This window comes from Plasmodium malariae, assembly GCF_900090045.1.
Source record: "Plasmodium malariae genome assembly, chromosome: 3".
Lineage (NCBI taxonomy): Eukaryota > Apicomplexa > Aconoidasida > Haemosporida > Plasmodiidae > Plasmodium > Plasmodium malariae.
Window position 1 is genome coordinate 615,738 of NC_041777.1, and position 18,942 is coordinate 634,679.

At 31.6% G+C, this 18,942-nt stretch overlaps 5 protein-coding genes across 5 annotated transcripts; 3 read left to right on the forward strand and 2 right to left on the reverse strand.

Annotated features, from left to right (window-relative positions):
- Positions 1–2,394: 2,394 nt before the first annotated feature.
- On the forward strand, positions 2,395–4,665 carry PmUG01_03022100 (conserved Plasmodium protein, unknown function; the record flags this gene model as incomplete). The annotated part of the gene is made up of 1 exon (XM_029008849.1): positions 2,395–4,665. The coding sequence occupies one exon, from the start codon at positions 2,395–2,397 to the stop codon at positions 4,663–4,665; it is 2,271 nt and encodes a 756-aa protein (XP_028859435.1).
- Positions 4,666–6,224: 1,559 nt separating this feature from the next.
- Positions 6,225–7,193, reverse strand: PmUG01_03022200 (mitochondrial ribosomal protein S12 precursor, putative; the record flags this gene model as incomplete). The annotated part of the gene is made up of 1 exon (XM_029008850.1): positions 6,225–7,193. The coding sequence occupies one exon, from the start codon at positions 7,191–7,193 to the stop codon at positions 6,225–6,227; it is 969 nt and encodes a 322-aa protein (XP_028859436.1).
- A 918-nt stretch (positions 7,194–8,111) lies between these two features.
- On the reverse strand, positions 8,112–9,125 carry PmUG01_03022300 (conserved Plasmodium protein, unknown function; the record flags this gene model as incomplete). Its single annotated transcript, XM_029008851.1, has 1 exon — positions 8,112–9,125. The coding sequence occupies one exon, from the start codon at positions 9,123–9,125 to the stop codon at positions 8,112–8,114; it is 1,014 nt and encodes a 337-aa protein (XP_028859437.1).
- Positions 9,126–10,443: 1,318 nt separating this feature from the next.
- Positions 10,444–12,495, forward strand: PmUG01_03022400 (phosphopantothenoylcysteine synthetase, putative; the record flags this gene model as incomplete). Its single annotated transcript, XM_029008853.1, has 1 exon — positions 10,444–12,495. One exon carries the CDS (start codon positions 10,444–10,446, stop codon positions 12,493–12,495), a length of 2,052 nt encoding a protein of 683 aa, XP_028859438.1.
- Positions 12,496–15,013: 2,518 nt separating this feature from the next.
- PmUG01_03022500 (RNA-binding protein, putative) lies at positions 15,014–18,292 on the forward strand (the record flags this gene model as incomplete). The annotated part of the gene is made up of 1 exon (XM_029008854.1): positions 15,014–18,292. One exon carries the CDS (start codon positions 15,014–15,016, stop codon positions 18,290–18,292), a length of 3,279 nt encoding a protein of 1,092 aa, XP_028859439.1.
- Positions 18,293–18,942: the final 650 nt, after the last annotated feature.

The window sequence follows — 18,942 nt, forward strand, 5'->3', positions numbered from 1 at the left end:
TGTGTATATATGTAAAATATATGTATGTGTGTATATATATATATGTGCGGGTATATATGTGCGCGGGCACATATTTTTGTTCAATCCTAAATGTACGAGCATATCATATGTTTGTAGGAACGATTAAAGTATTATGTCATATGTGTGTATGCCATGCATAACAGGTATATAAAAGAGCTTAATGAATAGTTATTCTATTACAATGCCTTTTTTCAGAATAATTATGTACAATTTGGAGTTATCTCCTTTGGAATTAATTTTTAAACATTATGATTTATAACTTGTCTTTTTTTTATTTTTTATGAAGAGCTATTTAAGTGTTTCTCTTTCAAAAAAGGAGTAAAAATGCGAAGGTGCTTGCGTATTTGTACATTTTTTACACTTGTCCCTTTAGCATACATATATGTACGTACGTATGTATGTATGTATCCATGTATATGTGTATGTATCCATGTATGTGTGTATGTATCCATGTATGTGTGTATGTATCCATGTATATGTTTATATATATGTGTATCCTCTTAATAGTTACAACTAATTTCTCTGTACAAAACGAGGGGGAAATTACGTTCTTTCTGTTCCATGGTTTGAAATAAAAATGGGAAAAAGTTCGAGTAACCATTAAGAGAACGCAGTGTATAGAAGCAGAATTTAATTTTTTATTTCTTTTTTATTTCTTTTTTATTTCTTTTCTTTTTCTTTTTTTTTCTCCATTGCAGTGTATTACCTTTTTAAAAAATAAAGCACTATAGAGAAAATAATAACGCATGGAAAGATAAAAAAACATGTACTTGATCATGTGACAAATTAAGTATATCTGTCATACTGTTCCCATCTCAACATCCTTTTCTGTATATTTCGAATATAGTCGACCGAATTATTTTTCTCCTTTTCTAGTACACTATAAATAGCATTAACAAATGATCGAATACTCGAGCGTCTAAAAACATGTTCATGTACACAACGACCAATCCATTGAGAGATAGAAAGCAAAAAGGGTGGGGCGGTGGAAAAAAAGAACAGTATAAAATACGGTAAAAAAATGTGCAATATAGTAAACTATAGTAAAACACAACGCAACACATTATTTTCTATTCCGTAACTCGTTCTTTTTTCCTTCTTTTTTTTTTCCCCTTCTTTTTCCTTCTTATTTTTTCCTCTTTTTTTTTCTTATTTTTTTTTTCCTCTTTTTTTTTCTCTTTTTTTTTTCCTCTTTTTTTTCCGCGTTTATTGTTCCTCTTTTTTTTCCGCGTTTATTGTTCCTCCTTTTTTTCCGCGTTTATTGTTCCTCCTTTTTTTCCGCGTTTATTGTTCCTCCTTTTTTTCCGCGTTTATTGTTCCTCCTTTTTTTCCGCGTTTATTGTTCCTCATTATGTTGAGAAAAAAACAGGGAAAATATTTTTCAAAATTAAAAGACGAAAATTTATTTTTTTTTATTAACAGAACTGATTAACAGACAAGTAAAAATTTTTTAACACACTTTCTTTTTTGTAACTACTAAGCAAATCTTAATACAGCTTATATTTCACATTTGTCATTTTGAATTAGTATATGGTAGTACCCTCTTCACACAGTATGCATTATTTTTTTTCCGCATACGTCGGTCATATGCCATATACATATATATATCATTTAAGTGGTTAATGTGTACTGCTTGATTGATTAATTGATTGATTAGTTGTTACATTTATTTCTCTTTTATAATTACTTTAGCATAACTATTAATTTTCCGTTTTGATTTAAATTTGAACGCAATTTTCAGTTTTAGTTCTAATTTTCTTTTTTTTGTTTGTAGCTTATTCGAGTAAATTTGTTATCATTTTGTTTTCATGAGTTTTATGATAATTTCTTTTTAGCTGTATTTTTTTTTTTTTTTTTATATCGTTATACTTCTTATTCTTATTCCTATTTTTTTTTTTTTTTTTCTTTTTTATTTCTCCTCCTTTTTAATTATTTTATAAATATATATATATATACGTATATTTTATTTCATTTTATTTTTTTTTTTTTCTTCTCCCCTTTTTTATAATAATCTGTTTATTATGTGTTTTTTTCCCCTTTTTAATACCCACCTTTTAAATAAGGCTAAAATAAGGAATAAGAAAAATTAGCTCAGTTATGAACATATTTTTGCATAATGACAACCTTCGTTTGATGTAAAAAATTGTGTACATAACTGTTTGTGCATGTGTGTAAGTAAACACGTATATTTATACATACATATACATACATATATATATATATATTCGTATATATACATATATATATATATTCGTATATATACATATATATGTGCGCGGGTGTGTATGTATGTATGTGCTCGTGTAACGACACTAATCGCTTGCATCTTCGTTTTCCCCATACCCCAGTTCCTTCACTTGACATTTGAACATAATGGTTAGCTTTGGAATAAATGGGAAAATTAGGCTAAGCGAAATGAATGTACTGCAAAATGAAATGCAGGATTTAAATATGAATGACAGCATACGTAATAGCAACAATAGCAATAGCAATAATAGTAATAGTAATAGTAATAACTATAGTAATAGTAATAACTATAGTAATAGTGATAATCATAGTAATAGTAATAATCATAGTAATAGTAATAATCATAGTAATAGTAATAATCATAGTAATAGTAATAATCATAGTAATAGTCATAATAACAGTAATGATGAAGACTGTGATGGTAATAACACATACAATGATGCGAACACGTGTCGTGATAGTAACATGGTGTACAACGTAAATTCGCCATTCAAGGATGCTGCTAATGCAATGAATGAAAATGATTACATGTATTATTATTATGGTGGAAACGGGGGAGGAAAAGCAGCAGTGGGTGTAGCATCAGGAGTAAGTGATGCAGCAGTAGGAAACGCAGGGGAAGCAAATGATTCATCAGGACAATACAGAAGCGCGCATGAACCAAAGGAAGTGTTAAATTGCAGCTACTGTAGTAAGCACGTTCACCCAGTGGTTAAAACATACACGCCTTTTTTTGTGTATGTAATGGTTGTAGTATTATTTTTATTTATCTCCTTTTTTACCATCTTTTTACTACCATTGTTGTACCTAACATTTAAGCAAGAAAAGTATAACTGTCCCTACTGCAGCAAAAATTTAACTTCATCGAAAAAATTATTTCAATTAAAAAGAGAGAAGCAAATATTAACTTTCCAATTTCCAAAGTGTGCAATAATTATTTCAGCAAAATATTTGGCATTATTTATGTCTTTAATTTTTCTTATTTTTTTTTTTTACATTATAAGAATAACAAGTACTTTTAATTTTGACAACTTGGCTAAAGGCCCTTATATTACAGCTACATGGATAGACTACTTAGAAGACTGTGGAAATAAATCTCAGTTTAGAAATAAATTTAATAGTAATCATAATTTTAAAAAAAAGTACGATGGTAATACAGTTATATGGAGTGGTAATTTTCATCAAATTAGAGAAGGATTTTTTAATAGTAATTCTTTATTTATAAAAATGAATCCATCAGAATATAAACATGACAAACCGGATATAAGAGCTCTTTTTACCGATAACTTAATATCACAAGTAGAAAATTTACAAAAAAATGATTTAATAGAATTTGAATGTACATTAATACAAATAAGCAAAAATAGGGACCCTCATCTTTGTATTTTATGGAATGTAAAACTTTTAGAAAAATTCGAACAAAAAAATTTTAATGTTGTTGAGTTTGTTAAGCACCTATCCATTTTAGATATGATAAGCAATAATGCTAATGTTAACCCATTTTTTATTAACTTAAATAATAAACCTGGTGAAATTAGGCGCTCCATCAAAATAGTACACATTTCCCCCTCTATTCCAGCAAATGATACTGAGAGTGATGATACTGAGGAGGTGAGAGGCAGGTTGGGCGATAGTAGTACCGAGAGTGGCGGTAGTATCATCGGTGGAAGTATTAACGAGTTTGTTAATACCTCTAATAGTATGAACAGAAAAGACCACGACTTACTTAACTTTATGAATCATCAGTTTATTGATCAAGGAAGCAATTTTCCATATATGGATGATATTAATAAAAATTCAAATTTCGGGTTGAGTGATATATTAGCAAGAATGGATGTAGATCGAAGGGGAACATTACCTTCCGTAGTAGCAGGAAGAAAAGGAGAAGGAGATGGGGGAGAAATACTGACTGATGAAATAGAGGAAGAGGATGATGATGAGGACGATTTAGATTTAGATAATGATGATTATGACGCAGATGATGTGCAAGCACTGAACGATGTATATGGTCATAACCATAAAACAAATTTTAACCATTATAGACCTCACACCAGTACATACACATATACACATACATATGATAGTAGTACTCCATCTTTCAACAAATTGAGCATTAAAGATAATGGTAATTCGATTGAAACAGAAGAAACTTCGACGTATGAAAGGAGTGTGGAGGAGGAAGTACCCCCATTCGATAGCTATGATATATATGACAAAAAAAAGAATGATGAATACATTCCCACTGGCACTAGTGGGGAGGCGGCGGATGGAGTAAGCAGCAGTACGGGGGAAGTTCATAACGAACAACACTCTAATAATGAAAATAATGATGGCACAGCCGACGGAAAGGGGAGCAAACAAATTGAGAACATGGGAGAAGAGAAAAATATGAAGTGAACACAAAAAACGGCTAAAGGTCGCTCAAGAAGTAGACCTTTTTTTTTTAGTATTTCCCTGTTTATATATCTGCGCCTATAGTTATTTATATATTGACATATTTCTGTATTTACTTGTATATATTTAATTTTTTATAATATTTTGTATTTGTAAATATTTACATGTTTCTATATATATATATATATATATATATATGTATATATATATATATGTATATATACATATATTTTTTTTTGTTGTTGAAAAATGGTGGGAAGGAAAAAAAAAATCGTTAAGCAGGTTTGACTGGTTTGCTCTGCATGTACATGTGCACATATACATGTATATGAACATACATTTATTTAAGTGCATAACATTCGTGCATAAGAGAGAAAACAAAAGAAAACCTTCTATCGTGGTTTACCTTTGGAGGGTCATCATCATGTGTACGTTCGTGCATATGTAAATGTTTAAATATACAAACATTTATACACATACATATATATACAGAAACACACGCACGCATGTTGCCCCATCCCCTCATGGTTTTATATTTTAAAAATGAGGAAAGCCTTTCCATTATTTTAAGTTCATTCGTATAGCTTGTAAAAATTTATTATTATATCCCTTCTGTGTGCAAAAATTGAGATGACGTCGCACAGTATTCCTCATCTTGTCAGTTTAAATGTATTATATGCATATTTGTATTATGTGCATATTTGTATTATGTGCATATATGTATTATTATATGCATATATGTATTATTATGTGCATATGATTTTTTTTTTTTTTTTTTTTTTTTTTTTTTTTCCCTTTTGCTACGTATGCTTTTAAGTTGTTTGCCCCTTTGCTTTCGCGTTGTGTCATGCTCATTGTTTTACGTGATTACATATTACATACAACCTCCATATTTTATGGCTTGTATTGTTATGTTATTCCTGAGTCTATCAAAATATAAGAAGTTTGTAAAAAGGGAGATGGGAAATTATTTGATAATTATGTTTATTCCTTTTTTCCCGATATTTATGACCCAATTTTTTTTTCTTTTGTTGTAAAGCAAGTACCAATTTACTACACAAATCGCTTAATCTATTTCAACTCAGTGCATGGGTACTTATTCTTATAGAAAATGATGTTGCTTTAATCATTTTTTTTTTTTGATCATTTTTAGTTTTACAATTAAAATGAATTTTAAGCCCATTTACTTGAAAAGTTATGAACGGGTCAGAAAATTAGAGAATTAACTTATTATGAAGTTAACTTAATAAAAAATTAGCGAGTTAACTCATTAACCTGTTAATAATTTTGCTAAATAAAATCCATTTCAAGAGAGCCATTAAGATGAGATGGTTTGTTTGTTCCAATGTGCAAGGATGTTAAGGGAAGTGGAGAAGCACAAAGGCTGCTTTAATGTAGGCAACTTACAAAATAGTGCAAAATGAAGGAAAAAAGAAGGACACACGTGGAAGGGCACACAAAACGGTAACACACAACTATCCCACATAAGTACACATATGATCATTCAATTTCTCGTGCATGCGTACACTTCTTTTACTTTTTGCTAAGCCACCACCTGCATATCACTCGTCCGAGGATTGCCTAAACTTTTTATTCCTGTAGTAGGTATTGAAGTGGAAAATATTTATAGGTACATTTTCATGTGGTTCCAAGGGTTTACTTCTCAAGTTTTTATCCTTATCAACATAGTTAAACCACTTAAATTTATTAAATTCTTCAATGTCCTTTTTGATTGTAATTTGTTTAAAATTATATCTCTCTAATAAGTGCTTCCTTTTATCCTCTGATAATTTAACTCCATATTTACTCCTTCCACGGAATCTATTTTTTACTGGTAGTAAATCATATACACCTCTTATGGCTTTATAATTACAACCAGGTATATCTTTACACCTCCCTCCTCTTACTAGGATAATACTATGTGTATTTAAGTTATGGCCTATACCTGGTATATAAACAGAGACTATCCTACCTGTTGACAATCTAACACGTGCTATTTTTTTTAATCCAGAGTTTGGTTTCTTCGGTGTTTGAACACGCACTTTTAAGCATATACCCCTTTTCTGTGGTGCTCCTTCTAACCATTTGGATCTCCAATTTTTTTTTTTTAATTTCGGTATTTGTTTAGGTCTTCTTTTATAAAATAGTCTTCCTCTTATATTTTTTGTACTAAATTTTTTACTATCTATGATATGGCAATTATCAGAAAAAATTGTATATCCTCCACCGCTACTTGCTAATATTGCTTTCCTTCTTTGTAGTGCTACACTAGTAATACTTCTTTTCCAATGTGTGTAGTTCACTCGTCTCCCCACATACGTATTGTAAGAAATCTGTTCATGTTTTTCACAATTTTGTATTTGTTTACTGGGATGATAACAACCACAAGGGTTTGTGTATATCCCACTGAAGAAGGTACTCTTGAGGGGAGAGCAAAAATTCAATATTTTTTTTTTCAAAATGGTTAGGCTATTTTGTTCGCACGATCGGAGCCCCCTTAGGCTAATTTTGCTTGTCACCCCGAATAACATATGATAATTTTTTTTGCAAACGTTTACCTGCTTGCATACAGACGATGCCGTTTCGGTATTGTACGATTAACTATGGTTTGTTCGTTTTTTTCTTTTTTTTTTTTTTTTTTTTTTTTTTTTTTTTTTTTTTTTTTTTTTTTTTTTTTTTTTTTTTTTTTTTTTTTTTTTTTTTTTTTTTCTTTTTTTGTTTTCCATTTGTTTCTTATTTTTTCCCCTTTTTTCGCTCTACACTCCCTCTTCTATATCAGGCGTGTGGGAAATTTTCTCGTTTTTCTAAAAAATTGAATTTTTTTTTTTTTTTTTTACCTTCAAAAAGAGGCAGATTTTAACAGGAAGGGGGGGGAGGAAAAAAAAGAAGCAAAAAAGCGGATGAGTAAGAAATACGCACTGCTTCGTGCCACGAGGGAAAAAAAAAAAAAAATATGCATATACTTGTGCATATACATATACTTATACTTGTGCATATACATATACTTATACTTGTGCATATACATATACTTATACTTGTGCATATACATATACTTATACTTGTGCATATACATATACTTATACTTGGGCATATACTTATACATATACTTGTGCATATACTTATACATATACTTGTGCATATACTTATACATATACTTGTGCATATACTTATACATATACTTGTGCATATACTTATACATATACTTGTGCATATACTTATACATATACTTGTGCATATACTATACATATACTTGTGCATATACATATACATATACTTGTGCATATACATATACTTGTGCATATACATATACTTGTGCATATACATATACTTGTGCATATACATATACTTGGGCATATACATATACTTATACTTGTGCATATACTTATACATAAACTTAGATAAGTACATGCACACAAGCATACGTGCGCACTGCGTACTTATGTGCGGCTCTAAAAGTAGTTGCTGTGGAGGCTAGTCTCGATTTTTTTCAAGTGCGCTGTGAAATTTTTTCGGATGTTCTCATGTAGCAATTTCGAAGCTTGACATGCATACGATTTTGACAAATTAAAAAGCCCTCTTGAAATTCCTAGGTATTGTTTTATTAATATATTTGATATCACTTTATGAAATTCTGGAGCAATGATAAAGCAAAAGGCACTACTACAGTAGAGATCTATTTCGCTGTTAAGGGGGTCAACTATAATTTGGGGAATGTACCTTCCATCTCTTTGTTCATAAAAAAGCTTATGTTTGTGTAATTCGTATGCCGCTTCCCATTCATTGCGTACATCATCTTCTTTCCATTTATGTACTACTTCCCTTTCGCTGCTAACCTGGTCCAGGATGTGAATAGACAAGGAGCGCCTCTCCTCTATGTATGCTTTATATTTGGCCTGGTCAACAATACCAATATTCACAGCAGCAATAACATAATTCAAACTAATATTATTATGGATGAAATTTAGCATAACTGAGTTTATTATACTTGATAAGATAAAAGTACATTCACATAATATTTGAATCCTTATATTAAATAATTGAAATTTATACAAACTGTTATCAAGTATTTGCTCAAACATTTTTGTAATTAACTCTTCGAACATCTTCTCTCTTTCATTTCTGCATCCTTGTATATTTTTTATCCTTATGTTAAACTGCACTGACTCAACCCCTTTACTAAACATTAAATTGTTCGGTACTGGACCAATTAGCGTACTTGTTACTATACTGCTCATACCGTTACCAAGTAATATTTTTTTACTCGATTCGACTAAATCATAATTCTGCTCTCCTCCAATTATTGTACTTATCGTATTATTTGTGTTCTTACTATATACTTCTGGGTTTATATTTCCACTAATATATTTGCATGTTTTGTTGTACTCATTTATTTCATCTATATCCACATGCACCGGTAATACAAAATCGAAGTTCCGGTTGTCTATCCTTTTCTCTATAAGCATTCTTCACACATGGGTAGGATAACAAAATGATGGGAAGAAGACGCAGGATTGCAAAAGGGATATATACACACGAAAAAAAAAAAAAAAAAAAAAGAAGAGCAGCAAAGAGAAGAGAAATGCAATATATACTAAATATAGCACTAGTAGTGGTATCTTCAATATACGCGAGTAACTACGTACTCTATACTACTTCTTACATGTACGTGTATAATATTCTCTCTCGCGTGGGCTCAAGGAGGGGCTTCTCGAAGGGTTTCTCTTTTCTACTACCTATGTACTCCGCAGTACCCTCTGCCAACTTACGAACGAGATTCAAAGCAGGAAAAACACATGTACATATGCATGTAATTATGTAGTTATTATTTTGTGTACTTAGGCCTTCATGTTCTTGATCCTTCATGTACGTACGTATGTATATTACCAAGTTCTTCCGAACCACTTAAAACTGTAGAAGGCCCAAGGGTCCAAGGGACATACGAGTAAGATGAGAAAAAATAAGGAAAAAAAAATAAATACATAAAAACAAAAATGAGTAAAACAAAATAGGGTAAAACAAAGTAGGGTAAAACAAAGTAGGGTAAAACAAAGTAGGGTAAAACAAAGTAGGGTAAAACAAAGTAGGGTAAAACAAAGTAGGGTAAAGCAGAGTAAAACAAAATAGAATGGAATATAACAGGATAAAATAAAATAATGTAAAAAAATAAAAAATAAAATTCTTTACGCCATACGTCAGTCCCTGACTTCTCCAAAATATGTATTCCACGAGTTAAAAAAAAAAAAAAAAAAAAAGAAAGTTGCTTATCATAAAGAAAAACAAGAAAAGAGGCATCTAAGTCGTGCATATGTATATTTGTATGCATACAATTTGCACCCGTAACGCAAGTACACTTCTCCGCATGCCAGCGCGTTGCTGTTTATCTGGAGTAGAGCCAAATTTGGGTCAAATAACATGCGAAAAAAATTTTTTTTTTTCCCATTTTTTCTTATTTGTTTTTCCCATTTTTTCCTAATTGTTTTTTCCATTTTTTCCGATTTGTTTTTTCCATTTTTTCCGATTTGTTTTTTCCATTTTTTCCGATTTGTTTTTTCCATTTTTTCCGATTTGTTTTTTCCATATTTTCTGATTTTTTTTTTTTTTCATTTTTTCCGATTTGTTTTTTCCATATTTTCTGATTTTTTTTTCTCGTTTTTACGTTTCCTGTTTCCATTCCACCCAGCATCTTAACATATGAAGAATAACTCGATAATGCTAGGACTCCATTTTAACTTTTGAGACATGAAAAGAAGAGACTTGTGTAGCAAATATGAATGGTAGAAGATGTATTTTTCTGAGTACCCAGACTTTTTCTCAGCCAAATTAAGGCCAAAAAATCTGGATAAAATTTTAAAGCAATTGGAAGAAGGATTTATCCAAAGAAGTTTAAAGGACAATGATACAACTAATACGAACGAGCGGATTATAGTGATAACGTCTGGTGGTACCAAAGTGCCACTTGAAAAAGTGGACGTGAGGAACATGGACAATTTTTCAACGGGTAGGAGAGGATCACGTATGTGTGAGTACTTTTTGAGGAAAAATTATAGAGTTGTTTTCCTCCATCGGAGTGGTTCTTTCACTCCTTTTGAAAATCATTTACGATGTTTTTCATCCATTGACAGTGTTACAATTGGGAATAACAGGAATGATAGGAAGGATACAAAGGATAGGGATGATCGGGATGATAGGAATGATACAAAGGATAGGAATGATAGGAATGATGCAAAGGATAGAAACTATAGGAATGATGCAAAGGATAATGGTAGTAGCATTAGTAGCAATAGTGGTAGTAGCAGTCACAGTGGTTGGAACAACCGGAGAGACTGCATCATGTTCAATCTGAGTGCATCAGATAACAGGCTACTCCTAAACGATATCTTGGACTACAATAAATATAAAAAAAATCTTTTCTGCGTTTCGTTTGAAACTATTTTTGATTATGCTTTTTACTTAATTGAAATATGCAATTTGTTAAATGAAAATGTGAAGGGCTCCCAACTGTGTAGTGTGGACTCTATCACAGACAAACAAGGGGAAAAGGAAAAGTTTCGTAGTGCTAGTAATGGTGCTAGCAATGGTGCTAGCAATGGTGGTGGTACTAGTGATAGTACTATCTTAGAACGAGTATATCTTGAGGTGAAGGCCATCCTAAACGAGGTGATCTTGCTGGTAACACATGATGAAGGGAATACCGAATCGAAGGCGAGTGTACGAGTTGACAGAGGACAGGCATCTCAGCTGATATTCAGTTTGACGTCATTTGGATTGGATTCATTTAGCAAGAACATGGATGTGGTAACAGATGGGATAACAGATGTGGTAACAGATGTGGTAACAGATGTGGTAACAGATGGGGTAACAGATGGGATAACAGATGGGGTAACAGATGGGATAACAGATGGGGTAACAGATGGGATAACAGATGGGGTAACAGATGGGATAACAGATGGGGTAACAGATGGGATAACAGATGGGGTAACAGATGGGATAACAGATGGGGTAACAGATGGGATAACAGATGTGGTAACAGATGGGGTAACGGATGTGGTAACATATGGGGTAACGGATGTGGTAACAGATGTGGTAACAGATGTGGTAACACATGGGGTAACGGATGGAGTAACGGTAGAGAATCTACTCGCCGACGTGCGAATCTTCTTTAAATACATTATTTTCATTTTGAATGACCTGCTTTGTAAAGAAGATGAGTGCATTTTAGAGCAACGTATTGTTCAAGGCGTAATTATACCGAAAGCACTTTCTTTTATTAATAAACTTGAAAGTTGTATGGGGAAATGCACGCACAACATATCTGATGAGGGTAGAAGCAAAAGAAATAAGCATAGTATTGCACATACTGATCAAGGTACAAATATAGATGAAGCGGAACAATCATGTGCCCCCACAAACTTAAAAATATATACACGTGAACAACGCCATTTAGTTATCTTGTGTGCTGCTGCAAGTGACTTTTATATACCATATAACCAATTAAGTGAAACCAAAATTGATAGCAACATGAATCGAACACTTCATTTTTGTATGATGTTAACACCAAAAATGTATAAAATAATAAGGAAATATTTTCCCTATCTAAATCTATGCATTTTTAAGTTAGAAGATAATGAAAAAAAGTTAATACAAAAAGCAAATGAAAGAATACAGTATGCAGATTTATTAATTGCCAATATACTGAATCAGAGATACGATTTTGTTTATGTTTTTAAAGAGAAGCACAATTATGTCTTATTAAAAAGATGTACCTCCAAACCCATTGAAAATGATATTTGCCATTACATCTGTGGACATTTCAATTTTGCCATAAAGGACTGAATGGGGGAGAGGTATACGGACAAGCAGAACTGTATAAGGAGCTCTTCTACTTTCTGCTTAACCATATTCTTATGCTTAAAAAAGAAAAAGTGTTATATACACCTGTTTAATTATGCTATTTTACAATATTATTAATAAAATGTTTATCAGTGTTATGCACAAACGAAACTATGCTGATTTTATGAATTTTTCCTTTATATAGGCGTAAATTCGTAAGGGAAATGCTTCGTTTTTGTTTGTGTTACTTTGTGTTTCTTAGATTTTTTTTTTTTTTTTTTTTTTTGTTCATTAGACTGACAGGGAATAACATTTTTGCCTGTATATATAATCTATTGAGTTGGAAAAAGCGCCGAAAAACGAATAAACACATATGTATGAATGTATTTATGTGCATACATATATATACAGATAGGTATATTTATGTATATATACACCCCTTCTTCGCACAACAACTTTACTATCCTTGAATGGATAACTAAAGTCCTTGCATGTTGCGCATACTGTTTGCATGCATACATGTACACAGGTATACATGATAGGGAAACAAACATAGATGGATCCTACCAGCAAAATGGTGTAATAACACAAAGGGGATATTCCCTAATAGGCGTAAATCTATGCATTTCCTCTGATATTTGTTTTTATATTACGATCGTCATAATTTTACACATGTAGATTGCCTTTGCGCTCAACTAGGACGCGCACATATAGACAAGCACATACATACATATATATACATATATATATATATATATATATATATATATATATATATATATATATATATATATGTGTGTATGTTGATGCATTTTTTTGTACATATGTATATAAACATATACACTTACACATGCATATCGACTAACGTGGCACTACGCTACAACGCTTAATTGCCCCTATTTTATTACACGTTAATGGTGTACACATATGTATATATATTTATATGTGTTGACGTATTTACATATGTTAGCATGTACTTCTTTCAGCAAAGGTATAGTTTAACACCCTACTTATATTCATTTATAAAGCGTACTTTTATCTTCTTACCAATCTACTTAAATGAGAAAAAGAAAAACAAAAAAAAAAAAAAAAATATACACACCTTATTAAAGAAGGTTGGTTGTACAGACTTAAAAAAATATATTAACGAGTCAGGAAAAAAAAAAAAAAAAAAAAAAAAAAAAGGAAAGGAAAGGAAAGAAAAGAAAAGAAAAGAGATAAGAAGAGATGAGAAGAGATGAGAAGAGGATGTAACCCCCTCCCCACATCATACTATTTTGTTTTGTACGTCAAAAATATCGACGTAAAAATAAAAAAATAAAATAAAAATTAAAATTTGACTACGTGAAAAAGGAAATAATTTAAACTGAACGGATGAATGAGGGAAGTCGCTTTAACTTCCAAACTTCAAGGCAGATGGTAATTCTTGTAAAGGCACATACTTCACTGTGTGCTTAACTAACATTTTATAAAATTATAAATATATATATATATATATATATGCACATATGCCTTTATGAATATAATATATTATTTACGTATTATGTATGCTCCTGCGAATATATGGGGTTTTACCATTTAGGAGGAAAAAATTAATATAATAAAAAAAGAACACAACAATATGGAAGAACAAAATAAGCCAGTGAAATATGCTATAATAAATTGAACAAAAAACTTAATAAAAATGTAGAATAATAAAAAAACAAGATAACCGAATAACGGCATTGCAAAACGGTAAAACGATACAATAACAAAGTGCATATTTTTTTTTTTTTTTTTTTTTTTTGCTTCCCTTTTTTTACGTGCTTTACGTCCATATAGGTATAAGCAATAATAATGTAAGGTCCCATATCACCACCTTTAAAAATAATTTAAAAAAAAAAAAAAAAAAAAAATAGAAGGAAAAAAGAGGCATTTCATTATATATATATATATAAATATATATATATGTACGTGTATAGGTACATCTATACATATATGCACAGAATTTATGGAAGAATAATTATTATAAATGTACGCTCAGCAAAATAAAATCTAATTTATATGCATAATACATAAATATATGCATATATATATATGTATACATTTATATATTTACATATACGTAAGTATATATTTACATATACGTAAGTATATATTTACATATACGTAAGTATATATTTACATATACGTATGTATATAGATAAATGCTTCTTCTTTTTTTTTTTTTTGTGTTTATGTTCTTCCTTACATTTTTAACTTCTATATTCCATTAATGAGTCAATAGAAGGGTGAAGCAAAAAAAGAAAAAAAAGAGAGAAGCAGAAGGAAAGAAGAAGAAAAGAGGCAGAAAGAAAGAGGCAGAAAGAAAGAAGCAAAAGGAAAGAAGCAAAAGGAAAGAAGCAAAAGGAAAGAAGCAAAAGGAAAGAAGCAAAAGGAAAGAAGCAAAAGGAAAGAAGCAAAAAGAAGAAAAAGGAAACAGAAGGGAAAAAAATAAGTATAAGAAAATAAAAAGGAAAAAAAAAAAAAAAAAAAAAAAAAGATGGGTACATCGGAAAAGAAGCAGTACCGCAGCTCGAGCGAAAATAATAGTTCCAATGATAACTCGTCAGATGAGGAGCAAGAAAAGAAAAAAAAGTTAATAGCAAGGGGAAGGGAAAAAGGACGAGAAAAAGAAAAAGAGAAGGATAGAGATAGAGATAGAGATAGGGACAGGGAAAAAAGGAAAAAGATGAGACTCGAAAGGGACGGGGAAATAATGAAGGAGGAAATATGCAAAGACGACAAGGATCAGGATAAAGACCAGATGAAGGAAAGAAGGAAAAACGACGAAACAAAAAGAAAAAAACGTGAAGAAAGTTCATGTAATGGAAGTAAAAAGAAAAAGAAAAAAAAAAGAACAAACCACGGGGAAGAATATGATAAGGAACGTAACAATGATGAACTTAACAATGATAAACTTAATGATGAACTTAACAATGATGAACTTAACAATGATGCTCGTAATAATTATTATGTTAATCATAGCAATGACGCTCTTGCCAACGGGAGTAGCGGCAGCGAATGTAACTCATATGAGAATAAAGAGTATGAAATGTTGATAGATGAAAAAGCACATAAAGGTAAGAAACGAAATGATAGAGATAGAAGTACAAATGGACAATCTGATGCGAGCAGTACGTTAGTAAGAACCAAAAGGAATAACAGAGAAAGCAGTGAAAGGTTAAAGAAAAAAAAAAAGAAACGAGATAGAAGCAGTGAATATAAAATTAAAGGTTCCTATGCGGATGTCGAGATACGTATGAGGAGCAAACATAGGTATAGAAGTTTGGAAAGAAAAATGAATGAAAAACGTAAAGAAAGAAGAGTGGAAAGGAGAGAAGAAAGGAGGAGTAGCAGCGGTGTGGGATATAGCAGTAGTGATGGTAAGAGCAACTCGAATGGAAGTACAGCTAGCAGTACTAATGAACACAGAATAGATGGTATAACTAGGGGCAGAGTTAGAAGTAGAAGTAGGGGAAGAAGCGGGGACCGAGTTAGAAGTAGAAGTAGGGGAAGAAGCGGGGACCGAGTTAGAAGTAGAAGTAGGGGAAGAAGTGGGGACCGAGTTAGAAGTAGAAGTAGGGGAAGAAGTGGGGACCGAGTTAGAAGTAGAAGTAGGGGAAAGAGTGAGGAAAGAAGGAAACGGAAACGAAGAAGAGGGAGAAGCAGCACAGAAAGAACGTCGAGGAGGCATAGGTATCATAGGAGTAGTAGTGAACGAAGAAGCTCGGAAAGAAGGCATAGTAGTAGATCTAGAAGAAGAAGAAGAAGAAGAGTATCAGGAGTAATAGAAGTAAGAAGACGACACGATGAAGAGAAAAATAAAAATTATAAATTTGATTCTCCACCAGATTCTGCTGATGATGAGGGGGATAAGAAATCCAGTAGAAATAATTTCTCATCTGGAACAAAGAATAATGTGAGTTTGTTCAGTAACAGTGTGGGTGGTGATGCAATACTAAATAATACGAATATAGTAACTGCAAGTAATGATATATCAGTTAGTCAAGCGAGCAATTCTAATAATAATATTGAAAATTTAATACAAACTTTAAATAGTAATATTATGAACAACTGTACGACTAGTTCACCTTGTAGTATTCTTAGTACTATTAATAGTAACCTAAGTACAAATACATTGCTAAGTGATGCTACAACTACGTTAGCTAGTAATTTACTTCTAGACAGTAGTAGGAATAAACTATTAGATGAGAAGGGATTATTACTAAACCAGTCTAAATTAAATATACTATTGAATAGTCAGTTAAAGTTAAATAATCAGTCTTTACAACAGTTGTATAAAAGTGCATTAAATTTAAATGATTTATGTCTGTCGTCTTTAGATGCTACTGCTGAGAAGACGGCTAGAGAGTTATATGTAGGAAATATACCACAGCATATAGATGTACAACAAATAGTGAAATTTCTAAATACATGTTTATTAATCTTATATAATAAAGAAAATGATAATGAAAATATTTGTTTAAAAGCATGTATAAGAGGTGATACTCACTATGCGTTTGTTGAGTTTAGAAATTTACAAGACACATCTAACTGTATGTTATTAAATGGAATAAATTTCTATGGTAATAATCTAAGAATAGGTAGACCTAAAACCTTCCCTACTGAGTTAACTAATCTTATACCCCCAGCAACTATACCAGTTATAGATAATTATTATCTTTCTCAAGGGCTCTTAGGATTAAAAGCCTTTTCAATAATTAACCAGAATGAAGGAAAAGTAAAAAATGATTATCATCTACCAATGAATATGATAAATTTACAAAAATTATGTGCTTCAAATATATCAAAGAGTAATGAAACGAGTAAAATAAAAGAACTTTTAGAAGCTTTTGGTGAAATAAAAAATTTAGAATTTTTCGAAGGAGAAGAATTTTCAGATACATACATCTGCTTAGTTGAATATACTAGTGCCGAAAATGCTATTCAAGCACATAAAATTTTAAATCAAAATACTAGTTATAAAATACAGTTTGAGTATGAAATACTGAATGACCCTGTTATTAATAAACTAGTAAAAAAAAAATATTTGAAATCTGAGAATTCTATTCTTTCTCAACAGATTCCTACTAAAGCGGTTGTACTTAACAAAATTGCTACATTCGATGAACTATCTGACACAAGTGAATATAAAGATATAAAGGAGGATATAAAGATCGAATGTGAGAAGTATGGAACCGTAGTCGAAATTGTGCTCCCAGTCTTCTCGAGGGATACATACGACTACTTGCTGAGGGTTAAGCGCAGCCATGGGGGGAGTGAAGCAGTGGAAAAGCAGAAAGAAGCGGAAGATGAGAAGCACAAAGTGGATGTGGCAGATTCTGCAGATTCGGCAGATATGACAGATGTGGCAGTTAATTTCAAGCGAAAGGGGGAAGCACCTCCAGTGTGTATGGGCGAGGGGAAGATGGAAAATCCGAATGGAGATGGGCACAGCATAGTGGAAGACAGCACAAAAGAGAACCAGGGGGATCTTCCAAATGATGACTTGACCCATCCGAACTATGATCTCACATCTATTGGGTGTGCATTCATCTATTTTGAAAATATTGAATCAGCTACAAAAGCAAGGAAAGAGTTGAGCGGTCGAAAATTCGGAGCGAACATCATTGAAGCAAATTATTACAGCGAAAAGAAATTTTTAATGAAAAATTTTAAAAACGTAAAGTACAATTTTAAGAAATCCCATTCGTCTCTTTTCAATGTGAATCTGAAGCTGGGAAACTACTCTTATTCGGACTGCTCGGAGGATGACTAGGCTGTTTAGATGGGATGAGATGGTCAGTGGACAATCCGCATGCAGTAGTAACCATGTAACTATTGTCATTTAAGCAGTAACAGTGTAGCAGTTATCAATTAACTTAGAAGGAAAGGGGGGCCCCGTAATAACCCAAGGAAGAATAAACCTATTTCTTAGCACTACGAGGTGTACCGTAGCTTATCGAGGCGAAAAATATGCTATAAAATAAAGAATTTTTAAAAAGGTTGGAGTGAACATTAGTGATATATATATATGTATGTTTGTATGTGTGTGTGTGCATGTTTGTATGTACGTATATATATATATATATATATATTTTCATATAGCCAGTTAGCACTTGGGTTATGTTTTCGTGAGTTATATCCCCATGGTACCATCTGCAGTGATAAAAACGCGCGCGCGCACGCGACTACGACTGAGGCTGCATTCCCTGCATGTGCGTTTGTTGTTAGTACTTGCGCATATGATAACATACGTATTTATAAATACGTATTTATAAGAAAAAAAAATACTAAAATTTTAAAATTCTTTTTTTTTTTTTTTTTTTTTTTTCCTTTTTTCTTTTTTTTCCTTTTCCTTTTTTCCCCCCTTTTTAGAATATTCACTAGTGTATTATAAAAAAATCAACGTACAAAAAAAAAAAAAAA